General features: G+C 42.8%; 1 protein-coding gene and 1 long non-coding RNA gene across 2 annotated transcripts in view; one reads left to right on the top strand and one right to left on the bottom strand.

Annotated features, from left to right (window-relative positions):
- LOC122455974 overlaps window positions 1-6,153 on the top strand; it is a 9,681-nt gene extending 3,528 nt beyond the window's left edge. Inside the window, exon 3 of the long non-coding RNA XR_006274528.1 lies at window positions 6,052-6,153. This is a non-coding gene — a long non-coding RNA (uncharacterized LOC122455974). The remainder of the gene's footprint in view (window positions 1-6,051) is intronic.
- On the bottom strand, window positions 2,401-26,115 carry LOC119862704 (cytochrome P450 3A8-like). The gene is made up of 13 exons (XM_043493255.1): window positions 25,913-26,115; window positions 21,741-21,834; window positions 20,544-20,596; window positions 18,025-18,124; window positions 17,507-17,620; window positions 17,139-17,227; window positions 16,370-16,518; window positions 14,041-14,168; window positions 10,504-10,591; window positions 9,157-9,317; window positions 8,038-8,264; window positions 6,036-6,198; window positions 2,401-3,569 (listed from the first exon to the last, which is right to left on the bottom strand). The coding sequence occupies exons 1-13, from the start codon at window positions 25,981-25,983 to the stop codon at window positions 3,477-3,479; spliced, it is 1,530 nt and encodes a 509-aa protein (XP_043349190.1). The 5' UTR covers window positions 25,984-26,115; the 3' UTR covers window positions 2,401-3,476.

Raw genomic sequence — 26,115 nt, 5'->3', positions numbered from 1 at the left:
CTAGATTAACAGTTTCTCATTCTAATTATCGTCTTTAGGAGCTTATGTTTCCATCACTAGACGCTATGTGAATCCTTTTCTGAATCTGCTAACTAGCCCAAATGTGATTTTTCTGGATATGTTTTGCTATTCCTGATCTTTCTTTCTCCTTCATCGTGTCTGGAGTGGCTGTTCTGGTAAAATCTGGCACTCTTCTGAGTGGGGGGAAAAAACATTCTTCATCTGCTGCTGTTCTATGGATCACTTTTGTCTATTTACTGGCCACTACTTGTGCCTTGCACCAATGTGGTTGGTTTGTGAAATGCTAGAAGATTGGTCCCCTCCCCATCTAAGAGGTAGAGTCCCTACCCATCACTTTTAGCTGAAAGTTTTCTAACTCCTTGCCTGAGATGAATGATAGTTTGAGCAACAGAATGCAGCCTTTCCAGTATTTTCCAGTAAGCTGTTCTGAGTGTGTACCAAGACACAAGCAACAATTGCTTATCAACGAAGTCCTTTTTCACTCCTTTTTATCTTCCCCTGGGAAGTCTTCAGTGGCTCCATGGAACCCTGAGTAACACTTTAATTTCTCCCACTTTGATTCTTGCTCCTATTTGGGGGCATCTTGTTGGTGCTGCCATTCTGGCCAAGAAAGATGATGGTCCTTAATCAAGCAGAGAATTGACTGTTGAGTGACACAAAGCATTGCCTCTCCACATGGGCCAAGGGCGCTCGATGCTCCAGCAGTGTTCTTAAAAATATTTCCATGCATTTGTTTGTAAGCTGCTTTTACCCAGCCAGAAAAGATATCCCCTGTAACCAAATAACTAACTGGGGTGGGAAGAGAGAAGAGATGAAAAATATGTGAAAAAGTTCCTAGAAGAAGAAAAACTACTGTTACCAGGTTAGAAAGAACTTAAACAGATTTTGAGGATATTCTATTGCACAGTGAGACGGAATAAACTCCTCACCATCCTCCACAATTCATTTTAAGAAAAATCTCTCCAAGCGCTGATTAAAATGGGTAAAGAAATTAGATAAAAGAAACATGTGCGAGAAATGTTTGAAGTCATCTTGTTAATTTTTTCATAGTTTAATTGAACAGCTACAGCCATATTTTGTCCTTTATACAAGATACGAAGTCATAAAAAGATGATGGAGCCTGTTTACGGTAGCTACTAACAATGGTACGGCATGTTCAGGCCCACACATTTAAGCAAAGAGAATCATTCCTGCATTATAATTTAACGACTGGATAGTAATAGTTTTCCTGTGGCAAACAATGGTAACGACAGTCTGGAATCTGTCGGTACATTTCTAGAGCATCCATTACCATGGTATCTGGGCAGCATTGATCATAGCTAGTTAATACTGATGTTAACAGAAACTAACACTCCATCAGGTTCCTGTGACTGTTTCTGAAGGTGTCAAAGGAAGGATACCAGTAGACCTATTCAAACTGAAATCCATTTTGGGTGCAGGGGTTGGTGCATAGGTATAGATTTGGGGTGAATGTACAGTTCATGACAAAGCACAATAGTCTTGCACCTTGAAGAAAACACTGTATCTGAAAAGTGCTGTGGGAAATACAAGAATATGTACTATTTTTTCCTTTAGTTTGTGAGGTATCCCAGGGGGAGCTAATCTGTAGAACATCATGAAACCAGAAGGATGTTGACAGAACAACAACTGCTTCACTTGGCTAAGGAACAATATCTTCATGAGGTTCTAGCCAGAAATAGAGGAAGCATTTCTTGCCCAAAGTACAAGTGTAGCGATACGATTTGTGACAACTGTGGCGACTCTTGTGCCCAATCGAACAACAAGCAAAACAAGAGGTGGTCATGTGGGAAACTGCATATCAAATCTATCTAAAAGGCTTTTTATCATATTTACTTCATTCATTTGACCAAGTGGATTACAAGATAGAAATGAAATTAGTAGTACAGTGTGGAAGTAGTTTATTAGATTGAGTCCATGCCTATCGCTTTGAACTGAACTAAGCAATTAATCTTGTCATCCATACAATGAGGACTCTCGTCACAGATTGTTTAGCACACACATGCCAATGCTCAGAATGTCTAAACACAAATTTCCAATATAGTTTATCTTGTGTATAGTCGGAATGAAGACCCATAAGACAATTGGTCTTCTGTTGATTAAATGGGAACTTCCTATAGCCAGTGCTCAAATTATCAAATATTTGCCTAAAGCAATCCCATTCATCAAGATATGTGGAAGTTGTATTATATGTAAAGCAAATGCTTTTGTTTTGGAGATTCTGAGCAGGATAATGATCAAATTTACCAGAGATTGAATTGAGTAGAAGATGCTATTAATAATTTCATCGGTCAAGACTACATATTTCTTTCAAATGAAAAGTGATGAACTTCATTCATAATATAAAACAGACAAAACGAGCTCTGCTCAACATATTTTTATTGATTTCTGTCATCTCTGTAAATTACCACTTTATACAATAGATACATTACACAGGCGATTAGTTAGCAGAATATAGCCTAACTAAACAGTTTGTTTGCTGAACTGTATCCAGGCAAGAACTATTTGCACTATTCAAAAGGAATTTAGTCATGCACCCATTTTTCCTCACCAATATTCCCACTCAATAATAATAAAAAAAATAACTGATTCCTGTTGGTATCAAACAAGTCTCTTCTGCATCTTGAAAGAGACTGTACTTTTCTCCCTTTTGGGAAGGGATACCACTAAGAGAGAGCCAGACTTGGCCTGCACTGAAATTTAACAGCGCCTGACTCAGCACGGTTGCCAGCAGTCATGTCTGTCAACAAGCGTTAGGTGTGATTGAGTTTAATTAGCATGGTTTGCCCTTGTCCACGCTCACTGCTAATTGTGTTCCAAGCCCATTCAGCTAACACAATTGCTGACAACTCTGTTCAGACTTGATTAAATTTCATACTGTAGACCAGGTAGCAGAGGATAACTTTGTGAATGAGCTGTTCTTTAGTGGAATCTTTACTTTGTAAATACAGTTCATACAATCAGAATTAGAAAAGCCATTTACTGTATAATTACTGTCCAATGACTCAGATTGGATTTCTGACAAACATGCTTTTTATATGCAGTGTAGTTGTAGCCATGTTGATCCCAGGATAGTAGAGAGACAAAAGTGGATGAGGTAATATCTTTTATTGGACCAGCTTCTGTTGGTGAGAGAGACAAGCTTTCCAGCTACACAGAGCTCCTCTCCAGGCCTGGAAAGGTGCTCAAGAGTGTCACAGCTAAATACAAGATTGAACAGATAGTTTAGCACAAGTAGTTAGCACATATTCTAATGGTTCCTTACCTCACCCACTTTCTCTGTCTGTTTCTCTAGTCATGCTTTTCTGTGAATATTTAGCAACTGTCTTCTGAATTAAGCTCTTCTGGGTCTACATCACCTTCCCAGAACAATGTGTAAATCCGTTGGTACAGCAGCTATTGGCCTCTGAAGAGCTGCTATAAAACACCACTGGATTTTACTCCTTCAATTCTGTGGTTCTGGAGACTAACTTCAGAATAATAGGTTCCACTGGAGTTATGAATCCTTTTGAAAGTAGTTTGAGAGGTATCTGCAGCAATTAGAGAAGATCATTTAGATCCCACTGAATAAAAAGGGACAGATAAAAAGGGGACATTGGACAGAGGCATTTTGTCCTTGGGAATTGGACTGTTTCTGGCCTTCTAAGGAACACAAACTCTTGTATATCTGTGTCACAGGTCTTTGGTTTTCCCTGTTTGAAGTTTACAACAAGATTTGTGCTAAATATGGATATTTCTCTTCACAGTGGCTTCATGCAAATTTCCTGGGGTTCACAGCCTTCCCTCTACCACTCATTTAGTTGACTTGTAGGTTTAAACCAAGCCAAAATCTCTAAATGAAACTCATATTGAAAAGGTTTGCCTGATTTTGGGGTAGAGGCAGGCCTGGACCAAACCACATATCCTAATGGCTTATTTTGCACATCAGAGCATTCCATTAATATTTTGGCTAGAATTTGGTGAAGGTAAAATTGAAACTATCAGCATATATATACACACACACCACTGCCTTTAGGTAGAATGGTCTCTTTCTGTGTAGTCCTAGTGAAAGGAAGTGAGTTGAGTCCTGATAAAACTAAATGAATCAATAACAAACATTCACTTGCCTTCCTATAACAAATTGTCCAAGAGAGAATTTTTTGGATGATCATATGGGCACCTGCTGAAATGTTATTTCTGGAGATTGGTTATTTATGATCATTCTTACAGTCCCTTGCTCCCTTTGTCTCCATGATTCACAGCTAAATATTTCTTCAGGGAAGGAGATAAATGTGCATTTCTGAATAGCAAGGTTCCTAGTTCCAGGGAATAACAGATTCTTGACAAAATCCTCTCTAATATGTCTGTGTCACAGTATGTCTGCGTTATAGTACTCCTAGTTATGGTTTGTGAAGACCTTTGGCTTTCATATATGTAGTGTTCATCTCAACAAGAGCTTGTTTCCTGCTAAAAATGTTTAAAGCCTGTGACCTTAATATTTGTCAAAGTGGGTTATGACTTTGCATTGGAAGTCTGGCAATATTTTGACTCAAACCATTGTTTTCTTAGGAAAATGTTATGTAGGCAACTGAGTAAAATGGGGGTTTGGACTTCGAAGGAGCCACTTTACTAAACAGATGAAGGATGAGCCATGATTTGCAGAAACCTCACCTTAAGCTGCCTAGGGACTTGAACAACAAAAACAAGGACTCATTGATAATGTGTAACTGGAAATGAGTCAAGCCATTTCATTTCTGTATGGAATACTATGCTGATATCAACTAATGTACTTGATTGAAGGTTTCCACTAAAGCTGATTAATCCTTCTCCCTCTCCTCTGCCCTCTAATTTCTCTCTCCTAGACATCAAAGCCCGTTGCCAACTCTGTCCACATATCTATTCAGGGGATACCATCATAGGGCCTAATCACATCAGCCACCCTATCAGAGGCTCGTTCACCTGCGCATCTACCAATGTGATATGCCATCATGTGCCAGCAATGCCACTCTGCCATGTACATTGGCCAAACTGGACAGTCTCTACGTAAAAGAATGAATGGACACAAATCAGACGTCAAGAATTATAACATTCAAAAACCAGTTGGAGAACACTTCAATCTCTCTGGTCACTCCATCACAGACCTAAGAGTGGCTATCCTTCAACAAAAAAGCTTCAAAAACAGACTCCAATGAGAGACTGCTGAATTGGAATTAATTTGCAAACTGGATACAATTAACTTAGGCTTGAATAGAGACTGGGAATGGATGAGTCATTACACAAAGTAAAACTATTTCCCCATGGTATTTCTCCCTCCCACCCCACCCCCCACTGTTCCTCTGATATTCTTGTTAACTGCTGGAATTAGCCTACCTTGCTTGTCACCATGAAAGGTTTTCCTCCTTTCCCCCCCCTGCTGCTGGTGATGGCTTATCTTAAGTGATCACTCTCCTTACAGTGTGTATGATAAACCCATTGTTTCATGTTCTCTCTCTGTGTGTGTGTGTGTGTGTGTGTGTGTGTGTGTGTGTGTGTGTGTATATATATATATATATATATATATATATATATATATATATATATATATATATATAAATATATATATATATATATATATATATATATATATATAAATCTCTCCTCTGTTTTTTCCACCAAATGCATCCGATGAAGTGAGCTGTAGCTCACGAAAGCTTATGCTCTAATAAATTTGTTAGTCTCTAAGATGCCACAAGTACTCCTTTTCTTTTTGCGAATACAGACTAACACGGCTGCTACTCTGAAATCTCTCCTAGACAGTCTTTTTCCCCTTTCAGATTATTCCCTTGCAAATTTCAGACTACTTCACATTATGTACATTAAATAATGTGTATAGTCTGCCGTGTACTATACCTGTACGCTTTGCACCTTGTGTTGCGTATTTCTCTTGCACTATATTCCACTGTTATAGCCAAATAAATTGAGGCAGTTTTATATTAACTGTTTTTGTAAATAACTGCATATAAATCTGGATTTCTCACTGGAGTTTCTTTGCAGGGTCTGAAGGTGAAATTCTGCAGCAGACTGGTGATAGCAACTTTCATGGAGAGGAGAGCAAATCTCATCCCAATGCAGTTCCTGGGTCCAGCTCCAAAGGGCAGGTACATATAAGGATCCATAGTCTCTTTGTTCTCTTTACTGAACCTGGTTCCAGATACAAGCACATGAGTGTTTTATACAGGAACTGAGATACAAATTCTTGCCTGCTGTAACTCCATTGATTTCTGCAGAGCTACCCCAAGGGTGACTTCACCTGAAATGTCTTTTTTTTAAATAGAGAATGTGCTCAGTTTTGGGGTGCAGAAACATGTTCTGGTTTTAGAAATAACTTGTATTTGCCATACAAATGGTCTAACAGTTACCCAGCCCCTTGCCATGTGGGGGCATTTCAGTTCAAGATCAAAGTTCTATCCTTTCTCCCCAGGACTTCATGGGAACTTCATGAAAGCAAAGTCAGGGATTGCTTCACAGCACCAGGGCCCTTCCTGGCCTCTACAGAGGATGTCCTGAAGAATGGCTGAACTGTCCTGTTTCAGGCAGGAATGAATCTTGGGATGAGTTTGGGTGGGGAAGAGGCTATTTCAAATGGGAAAAGTTGGCAATGTTTCATGAAAGCCCAGGGGCTAGCTATAAGAACTTGCAGGGCTAAAACTAGGACTGTGGTCCCCTGATGCCTCCACAGGAGGCTGGGCTCCTGTGGGAAGGCTCTGTAAGGCTGAACCCAGAAGGAAGTACTGCTCAGAAGATCCTGAGTGGCAGCTCCTTGCAGTCCACTGATTGGCTAGCATTGGTACTTAAGCCACGCAGCCATGACTGGGAGTTGTCTGAGCAACAGTACAAACTGCCTGGCCGTCTTGCTTCAGACCCCATGCGTGAGAGATCTCAGACTCCGGCTTTTGGCCTTGCCTGTCTCTTGATTTACCCTCTGGCCTATCTTGGACTCTGACCCTCACATGGGCATTGTGAGATTTAACTGACTAATTTTTGTAAAGTTTTTTTTAAATCCTCAGGTGGAAAATGCTATAGGGGTGTGAAGTATAATTGATGTACTGATAGGGAGTATACACCGCTGGTCTCTACCAGATGGAATGTCAGACTACTCAAATATGTGCAATCATGACACCCTCTCACTGGCTAATGGAAGATGTAATGCCTACTGCTGCTGAAGCTAATGAGGATTCTTCTTAATTCGAAATAAAGCCAGTGTTTTTTTGGACAAGAAGTTCCTGACTTTTGGGTACACTTTTGATTATATCTGTTTGGCCATAGAAACTTGACAAAGTACATAGAAGTGTCAAGTGGTGTCAGAAATGAATTTCAACCTCAGGCTGGACAGGAAAGTGAACAGCAGAAACAAAGAAACGAAGCTGACAATCAGCTTCTATAGGATACAATGAGTTTTCTTGTGGCGGTTCAGTTGATAGTCCTTAATACACCTGAGTGAAAGTTCTAGGCAAAGCTTCTGCAGAATAATGAAGTCCCATTAATGCTTTTGATTACCAGTTATATTCACCTTCCAGCTGTTAATGTTGCATTGCAACAGTACTGCCTCATCATGGCATGGTCTGTCATTGGTCAGGTTACTGTAAAGTGTAAGTGCAGGGCCATAGACATCAGTCAGCTAGATCAGGCAAAATGTTTCTCTATATCTTCTATATGTGACTGTTCTAAAGAGGAGTGGCACTTTGGAAACATGAGCATGGAGTTCATAAATGAAAGACCAATAGAACTCAGGCACAGTTGCTCATATTGGGTATATAATCTTGCTCCTGTTGAAGTTAATGGGGATTTTGCAATTGGCTTCGGTGGGAGCAGAAGCAGGTATTCTGATATTCTCTGAAGACTCTCTGCCTGTCTTGTTACAAACAGTTATGAAGGTTAACCATGACAAGGAATTTCTTTGCAGGAGACCGATATTTAAGAATGAATTTAAAGATGTCAGTACTGTATATTACTACTTCCCTATCAATATAGGTTCTGTACCTTTCAGGTCTGAACTCCTCTGGTTCTGGCCAGTATTCTGGGATACGCTGTAGAAGGAAGGATGGGATCATAATCACAGTGCCCTTGCGAATGGTCACTCCATTTATCTCTACATCTTTCTTGCAGACCCTTTCAATTCGGCCTCCAATAGGAAAGAGCCTGAGGGTTTCATTCAGTGTCATGTCAACATACTCCATCTGCATCAAGGCATCATACGTGAGAGGCGCCTTTAGTGGAAAGCAAAAATGTTTGTCAGGCATGTGGGAGTTTACACATCTTGTTTTAATCTGATCAGGATTAAAGCCATCCTGTCCTCCCCAATTTCTCTTGTCAAAGTACATGTCCTAGGTATACTGGGGGTACATGTCCTAGGTATACTGGGAGTTCACCTTGATTTTCCTTTCCTCAAAGTTAGTTAACAGGAATCTGTGCCCATTTTCCTTATGCTGAAAGCGTAGATGGAAAGGGACCCCACCTAAACAAAAGCTGTATGAAAACAAAGCTTGTAGTTAAAAATCGGCAGCTCTGAGCCTCTTGCTGTGGCCAAAATATTGGTGAAAAGTGGCTTCAGTGGAGAGAAGCTGGTACAGGAGCCCAGTGTAAGAGATTATAAATGCAAGTTGGTACCCGTGAAAATGCGATGTTACCATATTGCCCTGTCACTGCTCCATGTCTCCCAGCCAATCCCCCCTCAATACTGTGCATACCCTTTCTCTTCTTACTCTCGCCCCTTGCCTCCTCCTTTGCCTCTACCCCATAAATACCTTATTGTTGAATAGCAGGACTGAGCAAACAGATGCAAATTGTCCCTTTTAATATGCATTGTTGAATGGTGGGATTTTGATGAGAGATAAATGACTGAAGTTGGTGGAAGGGGGGAGACAAAGACAAACAGATACAGAGAAGACTTATATGTGGGTTAGTGAAGATTTCTTTTATTGCCTTCTCACTGTTCTTCTGAGCTCCCAAAGGATTGGTGAATCAACACTTAGAATATTTTTTTAATACAACCATTTAATTTCTTTAAAGAACAGTGTTGCTGACTTTGAACTAGAGGAGAGGGATTTCCCATAAAGAGATGCTACATATCACTGATGCTACACATCACAATACTCTTACCTGGTTGGGAAGAACAGAGTCTATCTCCTCCTGAAGCTTCTGCTGTACATCGGGGTGAGTAGCTAGACTGTAAACCAAGTAGCTAAGAGTGGAGCTGGTGGTCTCATAGCCAGCAAGAATAAAGATAATTGCTTGAGCCAGAATCTCAACATCAGTCAGTACTGTGAAAAGAGATTATAAACGGACAGAGAAGGTGAAGTCCAAATTCACAGTATGTAAACTGTGCTGTTTGTGGCACAGTACATAATGTATTTTATATACATACACACAGATTAGGAAGGTTTCTCTCATTGTCCCATGTGCAGGAGTATAGGGTTGAGGTAGGTGAATTAGATGCTAATAATTGATTTGAGTCCCTGGTACTGAGAGTTGGCTTATTCAGAAAACACCAATCAAAACAAGGAAGTCAAGTTTGCTGTAGTTCTTCTGCAAGTATTATAAATTATAGTTTGCTTTAATAAAAAGAAAAAATCATGTAACATGTATAATCCTGCCACAATCCCCATGAAAGGTTCTCCTGATTAATGCAGAAGGGCCTAAAGAAATTACTAATTGCAAATTATGAGTGTATGCTTCATCCTGTGGCCTGATGAACCTCTTTGGCAGCGAGTCTGGTGTAAGGTCACTGAGCTCACTACAGCCCTGAAACCTGGAGTGTAAGGCAGAGACCTTGGTCTGGAGTTGGTGTAATCATCATATCCTGTAGATCAGGGAAAAGACTACTGAAGGGGTTAAAATGAAAATGTCTGTGTTTGGATCTCAAGCTCATCCCTCACCCCGAGACTGGAGTTCTACAGGGAGAGAAAGTTCTGTCCCTGTGTCCCTCTGAAATGACCCTGCTAGCTAATGAATGGTCAATTGCTGGGCTCCAGAGCCAGCTGTGTCTTCTCTTTAGGCAGAGAAGGGGTGTCAGATGTGAGGCTTTTTGAGGATGGTGTGAGAAAAGGAAAAAAAAAAAAAAAAAAAGAGTGGGGGGGAATCTCTCAGATCATCTACCTCCATCCACCCCTGAAAAGAACTGAGACTATTTGCTCATAGTGATAAGAAATACAATGCTGACAAACATTTGGGGGGGCGAGGAGGGGCAGCTGGTCCCTGGGTATATTGATACATACCAACCCAGTATCTTTTATTGACCAACCCTAATTAATATGCTATAGAAGATGCCATGGAATGCACTTTTTTTTACTGCAGGAAAGGAGACAAGTTACCTATTTTCTATAACACTGTTGTGCACATAAATGAGTACAAGTCTTCTCCCCAGCTGCACAGGATGAGCAATCCTATTCCCCTCAGTCCGGGAGCCACCAGAGGCACTCATGTTTATAAATAATTTCATGGTTTTACCTTTATTTGGGTGATCCAACCCATCGCTCTTGTGACTGGTGTTTAAATTCTGGGAGTCAATCATCATCTGCAGGAAATCCACTCGGTCCTGGGAAGAGAAGTAACATTCAGAAGACAGCTGACAGCAAAAACAGCAAACTTGGACTCTCATTCTCACAAGGAGCAGTGAGCAGAGCCTAGAACAACAAAGCTAAACCTCTTGTGGCAAAACACCTTGTTTGCCTCAGTAGGCTCAGTCCTTTTTAGCCTTAGAGACTCAGGTTTGGGGCAAGGTGAATCCTTATAGGTGGCACAGGGTCTTGCTACTCCTCTCCTCAGTCAGTCCTTGTGCTTATTTTCCTTCCCTCCTGGGGAGGGAGTGCAGCCTCCCTACTGGGAAGGTTTGGTGTCTTGCTGCAAACAGCCTCCTGACAGCTTTCCTGCTCCTCTCATTCCTTCACTCTCCCCCTCCTACCACCCAGGGGAGGGTTTAAAAAGGTCCCAAGTAGTTGGAGTCAGCTGAAGCTAACTGGTTCACTAGCAACCCCTTTTCCAGCTGAACCTTATTGCCCCCTGGTGTTCTCTCCTCAGTGGATTGGGAGGGGCCTTTTAAACCCCTGGGACTAATTACTACCCCCCTTTTGTAGCTGTTTGTCCTGGGTTTACCACATATCTCCCATCCCCTCTCCCCCCGCCCCCGCTCAACACTACGGGGATGGGCTACTTGAGTTGGCAAACAGTCCACTCTCGACAGGCCATCCGCATTGCCATGTTGGAATCCAGACCTATGTTGTACTTTGAAGTGGAACGGTTGAAGCGATAGGAACCATCTCGTCACTCTGGCATTTTTGTCTTTATTTTGGTGCATCCACTGCAGAGGGGCATGGTCCGTGACAAGGGTAAACCTCCATCCCAGTAGATAGTAGCAGAGGCTTTTCTACAGCCCATTTTACCGCCAGGCATTCTTTTTCGATGACGGCATATTTCCATTCCCTAGGCAGGAGCTTCCTACTGAGGAAGAGGACGGGGTGTTCGTCATCCCCGACCATTTGTGAAAGTACCGCCCCCAACCCTACGTCAGAGGCATCGGTTTGTAGAATAAACTCCTTCTCCCAGTCTGGGGCCACGAGTATGGGGTCAGTGCAGAGGGCCGTCCATAGATTTGAAAAAACGTCTTCAGCCGCGGTTGTCTATCTTACTATGTCTGGGCCCAGAGCTTTCGTTAGGTCCGTTAATGAGCATGCCCTGGTGGCAAAGTGGGGAATGAACCGTCTATAGTACCCCACTAGTCCCAGGAATGCCCTGACCTGTTTTTTTCGGAGTGGTCGGGGCCACTTCTGTATAGCTTCTAACTTGTTGAATTGGGGCCTCCCCACACCCCTCCCCACTATATACCTGAGGTATTTGGCTTCAGCTAGCCCGAACGAACACTTGGAGGGGTTTGCCGTCAGCCCCGCCTTCCTCAGGGTATCCAGCACTGCCTCCACCTTCTCCAAGTGTGTCTCCCAGTTGGGGCTATATATGATAATGTCGTTGAGATACGCTGCTGTGTACTTGCCATGTGGTCGCAACAGTTTGTCCATGAGCCTTTGGAAAGTAGCAAGCGTCCCATGCAACCCAAAGGGGAGGATGGTGTACTAAAATAGTCCCTTTGGAGTTGCAAAGGCAGTCTTCTCTTTATCGGCCTTGGCCAGGGGGATCTGCCAATAACCCTTGGTCAGGTCAAGGGTAGACATAAACTGTGCTTTTCCCAATCTGTCAATTAGCTCATCTATCCAGAGTATAGGGTACACATCAAGCTAGGACACCTCATTCAGCTTTCGGAAGTCGTTGCAGAACCTCACGCTGCCATCCGGCTTAGGCACTAAAACCACTGGACTTGACCATTGGCTATGAGAGTCTTCAATGATTCCTAAGGCCAGCATTTTCCTGACCTCTGTCCTGATCTCCTCTCTTTTGGCCTCCGGGATCCGGTATGGCTTGACATTCACATTCACTCCAGGCCCTGTGAGGATGTGATGGTGAACCTCAGTAGTCTTGCCTGGCTTTTCTGAGAACACATCCTGGTTGCATTTAATCAGGCTGATCACTTCAGATCTTTGCTCCGGAGTCAACTCCGGGAATATTCCCACTTGGTCGGGCTGGTTGCTTTTGGGGGATGGTGCCACTAGCGCAACCACATGCGCTTCTCTATCCTGCCATGGTTTCAGCAGGTTTATATGGTAGATCTGCTCCAGCTTCTGGCGACCTGGCTGTCAGACCTTATAGTCGACTTCTCCTATGGCTTCTATTATCTCATATGGCTCCTGCCACCTGGCCAGGAGCTTGCTCTCTGCCGTGGGTATGAGCACCATTACCTGATCTCCCACCTGGAACTTCCAGGTCATTGCTTGGCGATTGTAGTATGTCCGTTGGGTCCCTTGGGCCTTCTCCAGGTGTTCATGCACAAGGGGGGCGACTTGGGCTATTCTGTCTTTCATTTGCAATATATGTTCAACGATGTTTCTCCCGGTGTTCGGCTGTTCTTCCCAGCCCTCTTTGGCCATGTCCAATATGCCCCTGGGGTGGCAACCATATAACAGCTCGAATGGGGAGAATCCAGAGGAAGCTTGGGGAACCTCCCATACAGCAAACAGCAAGTAAGGCAGCAGGGCGACCCAGTCTTTTCCTTCGCGACTAACCATTTTCCGTAGCGTGTTCTTCAATGTTCTATTGAAGTGTTCGACAAGACCATCAGTCTGGGGATGGTAGACTGACGTCCTAAAGGTCCGTACATGGAGTATTGCACATAGGTCCTTCATTAACTTAGGCACAAAGGGGGTCCCTTGGTCCATCAGGATCTCTTTAGGTATCCCTACTCTGGAAAAAATCCAGACTAATTCTTTGGCTATGGTCTTGGACATGGTGTTCCATAGGGGTACGGCCTCGGGATATCGGGTGGGATAATCTAGTACTACCAGAATGTACTGATGACCCTGGGCTGACTTCTCCAGTGGCCCTACTAGATCCATAGCTATTCGCCCGAATGCGATTTCAATAATTGGTAGAGGTACCAAAGGGGCCCTTAGGTGTGGTCGGGGCCCATGTAACTGACATTCTGGACAGGAGGTACAATATCGCCGGACAGCCGCATAAATGCCGGGCCAAAAAAACCTCTGCAGAATCCGACAAAGGGTCTTATCTACCCCTAGACGGCCCCGAAACAGATGGCTGTGGGCCAGATCCATCACGCCCCTCTGATGCTTCTGTGGGACCAAGAGTTGTTCTACATCTTGCTCTTGGACCTGAACTACTCTGTATAGCAGATCACCCTTAATCACATAATATGGCCCTGGGCCCTTGACTCTCCCCTCCACTGGGACCCCATTTACCTCGACTACTTCTTTACGAATATTGCTGTATATTGGATCATTGGCCTGATTCTGACCAAAATTCCAGAGTGAGGCCCCATTTGTCCAAACTCAGAGGGATCTACCTCTGTCTCCCCCTTGGGGAAAACCCCTGGCTAACTGAATGGATAATATTCTTTGGTTCCATCATTGAAAAAGTCTTCCTTACAGTGGGTGTGTCTCTCTTGCGCTTTTCCTTTATTTTGGTGATTGACTGTGCGAAGAATTCCAGGGCATCATTTGGGAAAATGCTCACATTCAGCATCTTAAGAAAAGGAGCAAGGAATGGAAATACATCTAGAGTAGAGCAAAATTCATTGTGAGAGTGAGGCAACCTGGGAAAAAAAATCCATTTCCTTAAGTTATCAGTGGAAAAATATAATCAGAACAATGACATTCTTAGCTGAACCAGGCACTGAGCAAGTACATCCTACAGTTCAGTGATTCAAGTCCAGCTCCAGATAGTAGAAACCTAGAGCCCAATTCACCCCTGGAGCAAATGGGCACCACTCCCATTTACATGGGCAGATGTGCTGACATGGTACAGTGTGTGTACTACCCAAAGGCAACAGGGAGTTGAGAGGGATAATCCCTCCCCAAATGCAGTTTCTTCTTGAGCTCTGCCTGGGGCAATGCAGCTTCACACTGCCCCTTACTAAGGTTGCTGCCTCACTGCTACAAGTGTATGAATACCTGCCCCAAGAACATTCCAGTCTCTCAAGCAGGACTGGATTAACTCTCCTGTGGGCCTGGGGCTGTTAGATTTTTATGGGGCCCCTATATATGTCTATTTCCTAATTTAAAACAAAATGATCACAATTATGGCATTGAGGCTATTAACGTTATATTAAACTTGCCTTTTAATTAATATAAAGCTGTTCTGTGGTTACATTCAGTCTTAATTTAACTATATTCTACATGTTTTAATTCAAAATAGCCTACTTCTTACCTTAGAACTGCTGTTATATTAGTTTCCTTCTGGGAGGGAGTTTGGGTGCAGGAGGGGGCTCCAAGCTGGGGCAGAGTGTTGAGGTGCAGGCTCTGGTGCGGGCTCTGGGAAGGAGTTTGGTGTAGGAGGGGATTCTGACTTGGGGTTGGGATGCAGGGGGGGGTGCAAGTTCCCAATCAATGGGAGCTGCAGGGACGGTGCTGGGGGCAGGGTCAGCATGCGGAGCCAGGGCCGAAGAGACGTGCCACCAGCCAGCCACTTCTGGGAGTGGTGTGAGGCTGCAGCCTGCCTGAGCCCCACTGTGCCGGGGCCCCGGGCTGCAGTCTCTAAAGCCTCTGTGTTAGTCCGGCCCTGCTCTCAAGCTGTGTGTGTCTGGTATCTTTTTGCCATTGAGACTGGGGTCGATTATACTCTGTGAGTGCAGGACATTCCTCCAGCTAGCACTAGCAATATTCCACAGAAATAGCTTCCCACCCCAAGAAATCTTTGGAAAAACCAAACTAATAACAAAGCATGGCATACTCAAGATGAAAATATTGTTGCCCTTTTTGTCCTGAGCAGCTAGTCAAGCTTTGGGGCTGGAACTGGTGATAATCAGGCATTTCTTTGAAGCAGTTTTGTTTATTTACAAAGACTGTACAAAGTCCTGTCTCTCTGAATGCAGAAGGAACCAAAAACAAAAGAAGCAGTTTCTTAGCTAACAGCCCCCAAGCCTCTGTAGCCAATATCAGACCCAACAGCACGCTCTATCTTTTTCCATGACCAAATTTGTGCTTATAGGCTCCTGCTTGGCTTTTTCTTGGCTCTTTTCCTCTTCCTCTCTCTGTTCTTGACTGTGACCTGAGTATCTGTGTGTACTCCCACACCTGCTGGTCACAAGACCCAGTTGAACCCATTGCCCCTGCGGAGCTAGTTACTGGGCAGATTGTATTAGGCTTTGTTTTAGGTGTGGCCCCTTAAGTGTCTCTTACAATGATCTTAAATGGAGGACACACTCACACTTCAGCTTGAATGAGGCTTTATCTCAACCCATAACAAGGTTTCACCCAGCTCATAACAATATTCTGGAAGCTTTTGAAGTTTCTTTCAGACTGGCTTGAATGTTCTCAAATCCTTTACTGTCCCATACCCTAGGAACCAGCTCCAAATCTCCACTACACTGTTGTGACCCTTCCTACCTGCTATACAATAGAATGGCCAAATGTTGGTGGTCTTTGTGTCAACACAACTCCACTGACTACAAAAAATCTTGCCTCTTCTAGAGATTACCATAACCATTGGGCATAGCATGGGTATAAAGAAGTATAATTTGACACAGATAAGACCATCCCAGTGTAATCATAGGACTGGGAGGGACCTAGGAGGTCATCTAGTCCAGTCTCCTGAACTTATGGCAGGACTAAGTAATCAAGGTGGAGAGTTTAGTTTCCCTAGACATTGGCTAAGGTATAGAATGGAGCAGTATGTACTGTTGTTGCTCCACTTATCCTTACTGAACGTCTGGATCACAAACTTGGCTGGAGTTTTCAATGAGCAGGAGCCAACTTACATATCGAAATAAAGAATATGAAAGAGAAGTCAAACTTCGCTAGTTTCTTAACCTCCTTCACAAATGGGTCTTGGGGGTTGTTCATGGAGTCAATATTCACGCCAAATGAAGTGCTTGTGATAACATCCATGCTGTAGGCACCAAACACACTGAGAAAAGATGGAAAATAAAATACTGATTGTGGACTTAACATTTGAAATAGGTGATTATAACCTTTGACTTGCTTCCCATATGACACCTCCTTAAAGAAAACAAAACCCTCAGGAGGAATTCTCTTTCCTTTTTCTGAAAACAAAGAAAGATATGCAATACCAGTATTGCATCTGTGAGGAAACAGGCAAATTTCCATAAAGCCTCATACAGAACTAGCATAGCCTAGAATCTCGTAATCTTCCTCGGGGTATTACACAGTTATTAGCTCATGTGTAGGTATTCTGGTGGCCTGCTCAAGTTCTGTGATTAGCTTGTCAGCAAATCGCTGTGGCCCTTTAAGCCCTAATAATAAGACAGTGTAGTCTGTTTGTTCCAGTAGTAAAATCTGTGGTTTTGGAACCAAGTATGCTAAGTTCTGTCCCCCATGCTGCATGTATGGTGACAATGAATTTATTACCATTAGTTTTATTTATTATTTGCACGCCATTAGTACAATATACTTGGTGCGCCCCAGACAGACACAATCCCTACCCTGAAGAGCTCACAACCTAAAAATCACACAATATCAACAGCTGTTGTCTGACAAGTCCCAACCTTGCAGGACAGAATTACTCACTCTTTAACAGCTATGGGTTCATCCTTTTCCACTTGCTTCTGAACATTTCTCACCAAAACCTTCCCATAATGCATCATGATGGGAAACATCTGAAATATGAATCAGAGCACACAAATAAAAATGTCCTATTTATAGATAATATAGTATGGGGAGAATCATTCTCATAAACATTCACAAGCATCATGTCTTTTGGCTTTCTGGCATTTTCATTTTAATCCTTTTCCTTTTTCATTAGGAGGTGCAAAGGAAACAGCTGATTTAGTAATCTGATTCTGACAGAAGAGACCAGACCATTGTGACTATCTTTGCCTCAGTGCTGTCTGCACTGACCCAATGGTTTAGTTTGTGACTGCTCTTCTGGGTTTTACCTTCTTTAGCTTCCCACTGGTGAAGGCTGGAGAGAGCACAGTGCGAATCCTCTTCCACTGCTCATCTTCAGCGATGGAGACAGCCGACTCCAGCAATCCTGTTGGACCAAATCTCTGGGGGGGAAAGGCAAAATACAGAAAGGCTCATATCTAGCTCTCATTGATTGTTTCAATTGAGTGGAATTTGTCCTGAGTGTTTTTTTTGTATTCCCAACTTCAGTAAAGTATCCTAATAGGTTCAGCTGCTTTTGAAGTGCAGTAAAATAGGTTTCTTTGAGAATCAAATAGGTTTCTTTGAGTTATCCTATTCCAACTGAGCTTTTTTTCCCTCCTTCTTTAGTGCAGGAGTGGAGTGACATGCACTGGGAAATGAGTTTAATCCTAGATGTACATTCATTCTTATACACTAAGAGACTCTAATGCATACCAATACTGTGTGTTTCTAACAGTAATTGAGATTGTTTTCATTTAAGACTTTATTATGTCTTAATGAAGAAGGTTAAAGATTGGAAACCTACCCTTCGGTTGGTAAAGGTGGTGTAGCACTCTTTCACCAGCACAGTTTTAATGAGTGTAGAATCCAGGATGGCCAGCACAGGCTGTCTGCCATCGTAAAACCTATGGAAAAATAACACATTGCAAAACCCACTACTGTCAATGGAAAATAAGGAATTAAATGGAAGATCCTTCATCAAATTTTCTATGATGGCTACAAGATCTAGTCTTCATGAGCTTTTTATAGTTAAGTCTGTGACTGGATATGAAAAACAGAAATATTTTTTCTGTAATCTCTTTCATTTATAGTCATCAAGGTCCTACTGGTAACAATAGGTCAAGGATTTGTAGACAGAAATGTGGTTTTTAAATTGATGATGCTCATTTAATTTCATTCCATTCCTCCTAGTTATGCCTTTTTCTAATCGTCTCAACACTTCCACTGCCTCCTTGATGTTTATATCCTTCAAATACATGTAGACCATTCCCTACAAGTCCTCATTTTGCCAAGCAATACATACTCAGTTCTTTAATCTCTCTTCATAAATCAATCCCTTCGTTCCCACTGGAGCTAGACTAAAAATGTTCCTGTATTAGATGTGTATTGAAAATATCTTTCCAAAACCAGACAAAAGACACAAGTTTTTCTGTGACACAAGCACCTTGTCCTGGTCATTAGGGAGCATTTCTACAATGTAGAAATAGAAAGTTTTTTACAAAAAAAGAATGTACAGCAGGATGTCACCTTGACTCATAACACAGTGGGAAAATTACGAGATTTCTTCAAGTTTCTTTGCAAATCTTAAAGAAAAGATCCAGGCGTACAGGGGACCGAGCACCTCCAATGCCCACTGCAATCCGTGGCAGTTTAAGGTGCTGTGAATCATCAGTTGTTAACTCTTGCAATTTTAGGCATTTGTGTTAAGTTTCTGATCGTGTACCAATTTCTGGCATCAAACTCATGACTTTTGCCCTTCTTCAAAATGCCCACCATTTCCTATTATTTTCAAAGTGTTTGAAGCCTGAGGGTGCCCTTAATGAAGATGGCTTCCATATCCCTACTTTGCGTGTAGAAGCGAGGCCGCCTCTAGTAAAGATGTTTGCTCTCTCACATTGTTTCCAATGGGCTACCCTCAGGAAACATGGCTGTCCTTGGGCTCTGTACTGGGAATTGTAAGGACACAATGGGAGGGAGAGAAGGCAGGAAGATGGCTGGTGCAAGGATATGTGGACTGCTGTAGGGAGAAGAGTAATGTTGGTTGCCGAAGGAGACTAGGGCAGAGGAGGCTGTAGGGAACAGGAGGGAAGATGAGCAAGCTCGGAGAAATAGGAGCGGCAGAGTGGAAGACCCACTGCATATCGTGCTGACTGGTATTGTCTCATTGTTTCCTTGTCCTGTTGTCTTTTGTCTTATTCTTGGATTATAAACTCTGTGGTAAAGCCTGTCTTTTTGTTCTGTGTTTGTACAGCTCCTACCACAGTGGGGTCCTGGCCATGACTTTGGATCCTATGTGCTACAATAATACATAATAATAATAATAACAATTAATGGGTAGGAGAGTTTGTGGGGAAAAGGAAAGAAAACTGGGGGGAGGGGGAGCATTTAAAGGTATTTTCCCTAGACTCTGAAACTCTTTCAGAGATGTTACAGTGAATAGATATATACATTACTGAAAACAGCAAGGTGTGTTCCAGGTTTACAGCCTGAGTTATAATCATAGTGACAAAAGGTGAAGTGAACATCCAAAGCAGAATAACACTGATGGTAATGCAGATGTATTGCCCTTCATCAGATCAAGGTCAAGACAGATGTGACAAGGCAGATCTATCACTCTATCTTAGGTGCTATAGAACAGTGGTTCCCAAACTTGTTCTGCCACTTGTGCAGGGAAAGTCCCAGCAGGCCGGGCTGGTTTGTTTACCTGCTGTTTCCACAGTTTTGGCTGATTGCTGCTCCCAGTGGCCGTGGTTCACCTCTCCAAGTCAATAGGAGCCGCTGGAAGCGGCGGCCAGTACGTTCCTCGGCCCACGCTGCTTCCAGAAGCTCCCATTGGCCTGGAGCAGCGAACCCTGGCCACTGGGAGCCGCGATTGGCCAAAACTGCAGATATGGAAAGTAAACAAGCCGGCCCGGCCCACCAGGGGCTTTCTGTACACAAGCGACAGAACAAGTTTGGGAACCACTGCTATAGAAATATCCATCAGCTACAGTATTATGGTTGTTTCTCAATGGAGTATCTGGGGTATATATACCCTTTGTCACAGGTTTTAAACAAGGAGAATAGGACACCTGACTTATAAACCCTGCTGGATCCTGTTCCTATTAAAGGCAGTGGGAATTTTGTTATTGACATGACTGAAAGCAGGATCTAGTCATATGGATCCAAATCTGAACACCTTTCATCTGACAGGCCAGGTTAAGCTCTATATAACATGATGTTAAGATCCCCTCTTCTGGCAGATTATTTTTCACCATCTGATTTAGATTTTGGGTGAACTTTAAAGACCCTGAGCTGATGAATACTGTCTAGTAAAATACTTACCCCCAGATTTTCCCATATTTCTGAAAGCAGTTTTTGTCAAAATCCACTAAACCCTGCAGAAGAAATGTTAAAATGGAATTAGAAGTGGAGGAAGAGTACTCAGGCAAAAATTTCAGCAGCTACATGGCAGAAACTGCCTAGGGACTCTTGAGGATCTACACTATGAGCAAAGTCTGCCTCAGATAAACGGGCACATTGACTTTGATGGTTAAATCATACATATACCTGTGTACATAGTTCAGCCTGATGTTCGGTACTGTGATTTCTTTTTTAAACCACAAACATAGCTGGGTTGGCTTGATGGGTCTGCCTGTCTGCTGGGTCTGCCTGTTGTTTGGTGGGTCTACCTGTCATTCCAGGGATGAGCTGGAGGAAGGAAATATTCTACCGTGTTTGGTTAGGGGCGTTCAATCCAACAGATGCCCAAGTAGTTTAGTAGTTAATAAATAAACAAATAAAAATTTCCCAGTCATGCAGATACAGTGTAATGGTCACAAGGGACAGCATGCTGCCCTTTTAAGAAGGAGCCATGTACTTCTCCTTTCCCCGTGCCATATAAGGAGGAAGCAGGAAGCCTGCTGAGATGGAAAAGTGAAGCTAGAGCTGGCAGCTAGGCTGAAAAGACTCCCGTATAGGCTGTTCCTGAGGCCTGTGTGATTTCCCAACGACCTTGTGAGCAACAAGATCCTCCTAAGAACATCATTGGATATGTGTGCCCATATGTCAAACCTGAACTTAAGGAGACTGTAAGTAAATGACAGGTTTCAGAGTAGCAGCTGTGTTAGTCTGTATCCATAAAAACAAAAGGAGGACTTGTGGCACCTTAGAGACTAACAAATTTATTTGAGCATAAGCTTTCGCTCAAATAAATTTGTTAGTCTCTAAGGTGCCACAAGTCCTCCTTTTCTTTTTGTAAGTAAATGGTATACCCCAAAAAATTGGTGTAAATGTAAATGGTGAGTCTGCAAACCAGCTACATCTGTTTGTCTTTTTTGAGTTAGCACCAAGGCCTCATTGGGTCCTTCATTTGCGCTGTACAGAATAGGTGTCATGGTCTACATTACAGAGACTCTGTGCTGTCTTGGGTCTTCACTTGCCAGCAGAGAAGCTTGTACAGGATACATCCATCAGTGCAGTGTAAATGTTTTGGCACTGTAATATGAGGGACGTGTATTTCTGGAGCCCTCAGTCACTTACTTTGCTATATTTGAAGACAGTCCCAAAGAAAGGCAGGGGTGTTGGCCCAGGAATACCCAGTTTCTTAAATAAACCATATGGCCAGATCCCATATCTGTAAAATAATAAGAATCTGAAGGTTACATAACAGTGACAATAGGCTGTTGGGTCTCAAAGCTATCCAGGGGCAGCGGAGCTGTTGCACTATAACAGGAATGAAGCTGGGGAAAATTTGGTCCAAAAATTAGTATTTTGTAAATCTGTTTAATAAACACAGCAAGTGATAAGCTTCACTGCTCTAATGGACCATCAAAGAGCGAGCCCTGAGGTAAAAGCAATCATCTCATAAAGGAATAATTGTTCCAATAGAATGGGTCCTTCAAGCCATTAGCAAAATGCAAAAGAGAAGCCTCTCTAGGCTCATTGCCAGCACAGGGAGAGGCACCAATAAAGGGAGAGAGAAACACAGGGGGGAAAAAAAGCTTACATATATTTATTACAGACAAACCAAAGCCTAGCCAGACATTATGTCCCGAGTGGAGCTTTTATAATGCTGCACTTGAGTTTCATGTATTGTTCTCCCTGTGCTTAGCCCGATGTTAGTGCAGTGGTGTGTCGGGGAGCCTAGTCTGATGGGTTTCTGTTTGGATTTTGTTGACAGCTTTGCAGATTTCTCTCCTCTGAAGCACCCCTTTTTTGGTGTTGTAAAGTTACTACTCCTGCCTCAGGGCTCTCTGCTTCTCCGTGGCGATCTAGGCTGCAGCATTTTGAAGCTTGTCTTGGGCTGTGTTGAAAGAGCATTTCAAAATATTTGTTTCTGGATGGAGGTTACCAACTTCCCATGGAAGAACTTTATCACTGGGTAAATGTTATAGCTCTAATGTTTACCAAGGAAACCTTAGCAGAGGCTTTATTTAGGCCAGAAGAAAGTGGGGGGGGTTGGGTTAAAAAGGGTAAGTATATTGAAAGGTTGACTTCTTACTGATACTGTATTTTATTGTGCATCATACTGACATTGGAAATTATACAAGATGTTTATCAATATTTATAATTCATAATTATATAATTATAATTCAAAGGATCCCAAAGCAGTTACAGACTGAGCAATAGTCACCCCACTATCTAGCCCAGATTCTGCCACAGTAAATCCTAGAGGAAGTCCTTGAGGCTCAAACTCTTCCTGGATGCAGGAGGAGGTTGTGGTGGGAAGTGTCCACATCCTTCCATCTACTGGAGGCTCCTCAAGGCTAGTGCTGCCCAAAAAATGTATGGTGATGACTCAGAAATCAGTGTGAGTGGGAAATAGACAAATTTAGCACGTTCCCTCAACTACCTCTACCAGCAGAATTACATTGAAAGCCCAATTGTGATTTAATGTGCAGAAAACTCAGATGGGAGGCAATTACATCAGCATGCTTAGCCCTTCCCCCAGGTGCATAGAGGTAATAATCAAGTTTGCTGACCCAGCATTAAAATGATACCAACTCTGGAGTTTTGCATGGCCTAGCTACCAGTGGGTATAGTACAGGCCTGCGAGTTAGGAGATACATGCTCTATTTCAGGGACTGTCGCTGACTTGCTGTGTGATGTAGGGCACATCAGTTACTTGTTTGTGCCTCTGCTTTCCATTATACAAAAGTAGGATGACAGTACTTCTCTTCCTCACAAGTTGTCAGCATGCTGCTTTCATTGATGTTTGTATAATGTTTTAAGATCCCCCAAACAGATGGTAACAAACTCCATGCCCGGTCGAAATCAAATGGGAATTTTAGGATAGCAGGAGTAGAATGACCTAATTTGAAATATTGCCAGGACACCGCAGACTAACAAACACACTTGTAACTGAAATGTGATCTGCCCAACCTGTTCCTTTCCACCTTGAGAAAGGGAATGGTGCTCCAATTTCATCCCTGTAGGTAACTAGGAAGTTTTCATGTGAAAACAAAAAGAAAACACTTCATTTTGATTTGTCTGGGATCTAAGCTACCCCGGAGCTCAGTGTAGGAGTACAAAAAAATTGGACAGTACAGCGGGGTGAAAAATTTCAGCATTTGAAATTTCAACAAATTTGTCAAAATTTCAAATGTCAAGAACAAAATGGTACAAAATTGTGTGACTATTTGGACCCATTTTTAATTATCTCTACTGACTAGTGCATGGGCAAACCATTGCCCTTCTCTGGGTAGAATCACAACTGTTCAAATCTGTGTGTTGCCCTATACTTCTAACAGCTAATAAAGATTCTCCTTCAAGTGGGTTGTACTTTCAGAGCAGAAGGATTTAGCTTCTATCACTGTTGTCACAGGGAAGTTCAGAATAGCCATGGGGTGCAGCCAAATGACACCTGGGAAGTCCTAGGTGGCCACAAGTTTGATAAAATATCAGGGTTTGGATAAGCAAAGGATTCAAACTGAAGAGCAGAATGTATATGGGGGCAGGAGGGAGGGTTTGTCCTTGGCACAGCCCATCTCAATCTAAGTCATGCAAAGATGTTCAAGAATTAGGTGGTCACTGTCTTGGAAGCCAGATATTACTGAGTTGTAGGAGCTGGATAGTTGCCAGTGTAGACCAGATAAATGGACTGTGCTAGTGACCACATAAATCATTAGGCTCTGTGCTTAAAAACCTGCAGTCTTTGTCTAGTTCTGTGATAGTCTCTATCTCTGCTGCTTTTCCTGCATCAAGGAAGATAGTTGGGAGGAGCAGGCTTAATAAAAAGATCCCTCAGCAACTTTTCAGAAGCAATGAACTTCCAACCTCTTCAAAAGTATTTCTCCAAGAACCCCATGCACACCCCAGTCTCCTTCAAGCCATTAAAGGAAGAGCAGCATTGGCAAGGGAGAAAACTAGGACCCATTGCCACCCTCCAGATTGTCCTCCTGGATGTTGTTTTCCTATATTGTCTTTCTGCTACTCTTTACTGTATTGTTGAAGTGTGTGTGTGTGTGTGTGTGTGTATTTACATATGTAAATTTTTATAGTACTATATATGTAAATACTTCTATTTACTGCATATTCTAGCTCTACAGAAGCTTTAAGATTGTAAACTCTGCGAGGCAAGGATTATCTCTTCCTGTGTATTTCTACAGCACCTAGCACAACTGGTCTGTGATCCTGTTTGATGATTCTAGGTGCTACTGTAATGCAAATAATAGGAAATTATAACCTCCACAAAAACCCTAGTAGACAGCTCTGTAACTAACCTAGCAGATACAGGTATAATGAGATCCAAAGGTTGGAAGCTGAAGCTAGACAAAATTCAGACTAGAAACAAAGCACAAACTTTTAATAGTGAGGAACAACTTACCTAGGTATGTGGTGGATCCTCCTACAGTTGCTGTCTTTAAATCAGGACTGGATATCTTTCTAAGAGATCTGCTATAGCTGAAACTGAAGTTATGAGTTTGATGCAGAAATATTGGGGGAGATTCTTTGGCTTGCGTTATGCAGAAGATCAGGGCTAGATGATCATAATGGTTCCTTCGGGCCTTAAAATACATGAATCAATACAAGTGTCCCACACAATCACAAGGGGATTGTTATTACCTTCATACTTTGTAACCAGATCATAACAATTCACAAAAATACTCTGTTTGCAGATCTCCCTAGATTGGATTATGGCTGGACCATCCCTTTGCCAATATGTCTTTCGAAAAGGTTTGCTAGCCAGAGAGCCCTTTGAGTTCAGAGGCTACAGATCCTACAGCAGTGGTTCTCAACCAGGAGTCCGGGGCCCCCTGGGGGGCTGCAAACAGGTTTCAGGGAGTCCACCAAGCAGGGCCAGTGTTAGACTTGCTGGGGCCCAGGGCAGGAAGCCAAAGCCCCACCATGCAGGGCTGAAGCCTGGGGCCCTGAACCGTGCTACCTGAGGCTGAAGTCGAAGCCTGAGCAACTTAGCTTTGCGGGGCCCCCTGTAGTGTAGGACCCTGGGCAATAGCCTTGCTTGCTACCCCCTAACACCGGCTCTGGCTTTTATATGCAGAAAAAAGTTGTTGTGGCACAGCTTGGCCATGGGGTTTTTATAACATGTTCGGGGGGCCTCAGAAAGAAAAAGGTTGAGAACCCCTGTCCTACAGGACTGACATACAGGTTGCATTTCAGGAGACCACTGGAATTAAGACATTGACAGTTCTCAAGATCTTGAAGAAAATACCACAAGAAGAGAAGCTTTAGTTCAATAGAACTTTACTTACAATATCAGGAGAGCGAGAACCGTGATCAGAAGAGCCCAGGTCTCAAAGGAGGAATGTGGAAGGAAGCTCATCCTAGCTCTGTACTCCTCTTGCTGACGAGTCTAACTTTGTTTTTTCTCTTCTCTGCCCTGGATTAGGTTAGCGCTCTAGGGAAAATAAGAGAGTTTCACAATTTTGTCTGCTACTCATATGATTCAGTGGCC

This window comes from Dermochelys coriacea, chromosome 10 (genome assembly GCF_009764565.3).
Source record: "Dermochelys coriacea isolate rDerCor1 chromosome 10, rDerCor1.pri.v4, whole genome shotgun sequence".
Taxonomy (NCBI): Eukaryota; Metazoa; Chordata; order Testudines; family Dermochelyidae; genus Dermochelys; species Dermochelys coriacea.
Note: the sequence above shows the minus strand (reverse complement) of the source record. Positions and strands in the feature narration are given on the sequence as shown.

What these genes read in the sequence shown, in the direction of transcription:
- LOC119862704 (XM_043493255.1), bottom strand. Translation starts at nt 25,983, where the DNA reads ATGAGCTTCCTTCCACATTCCTCCTTTGAGACCTGGGCTCTTCTGATC. An exon ending in GTTCTCGCTCTCCTGATATT is followed by an intron (nt 21,835 to 25,912) that starts GTAAGTAAAGTT and finishes ATTATTTTACAG; the next exon opens with ATATGGGATCTGGCCATATG. An exon ending in GAGGAGTTCAGACCTGAAAG is followed by an intron (nt 6,199 to 8,037) that starts GTACAGAACCTA and finishes ATCTGGAACCAG; the next exon opens with GTTCAGTAAAGAGAACAAAG.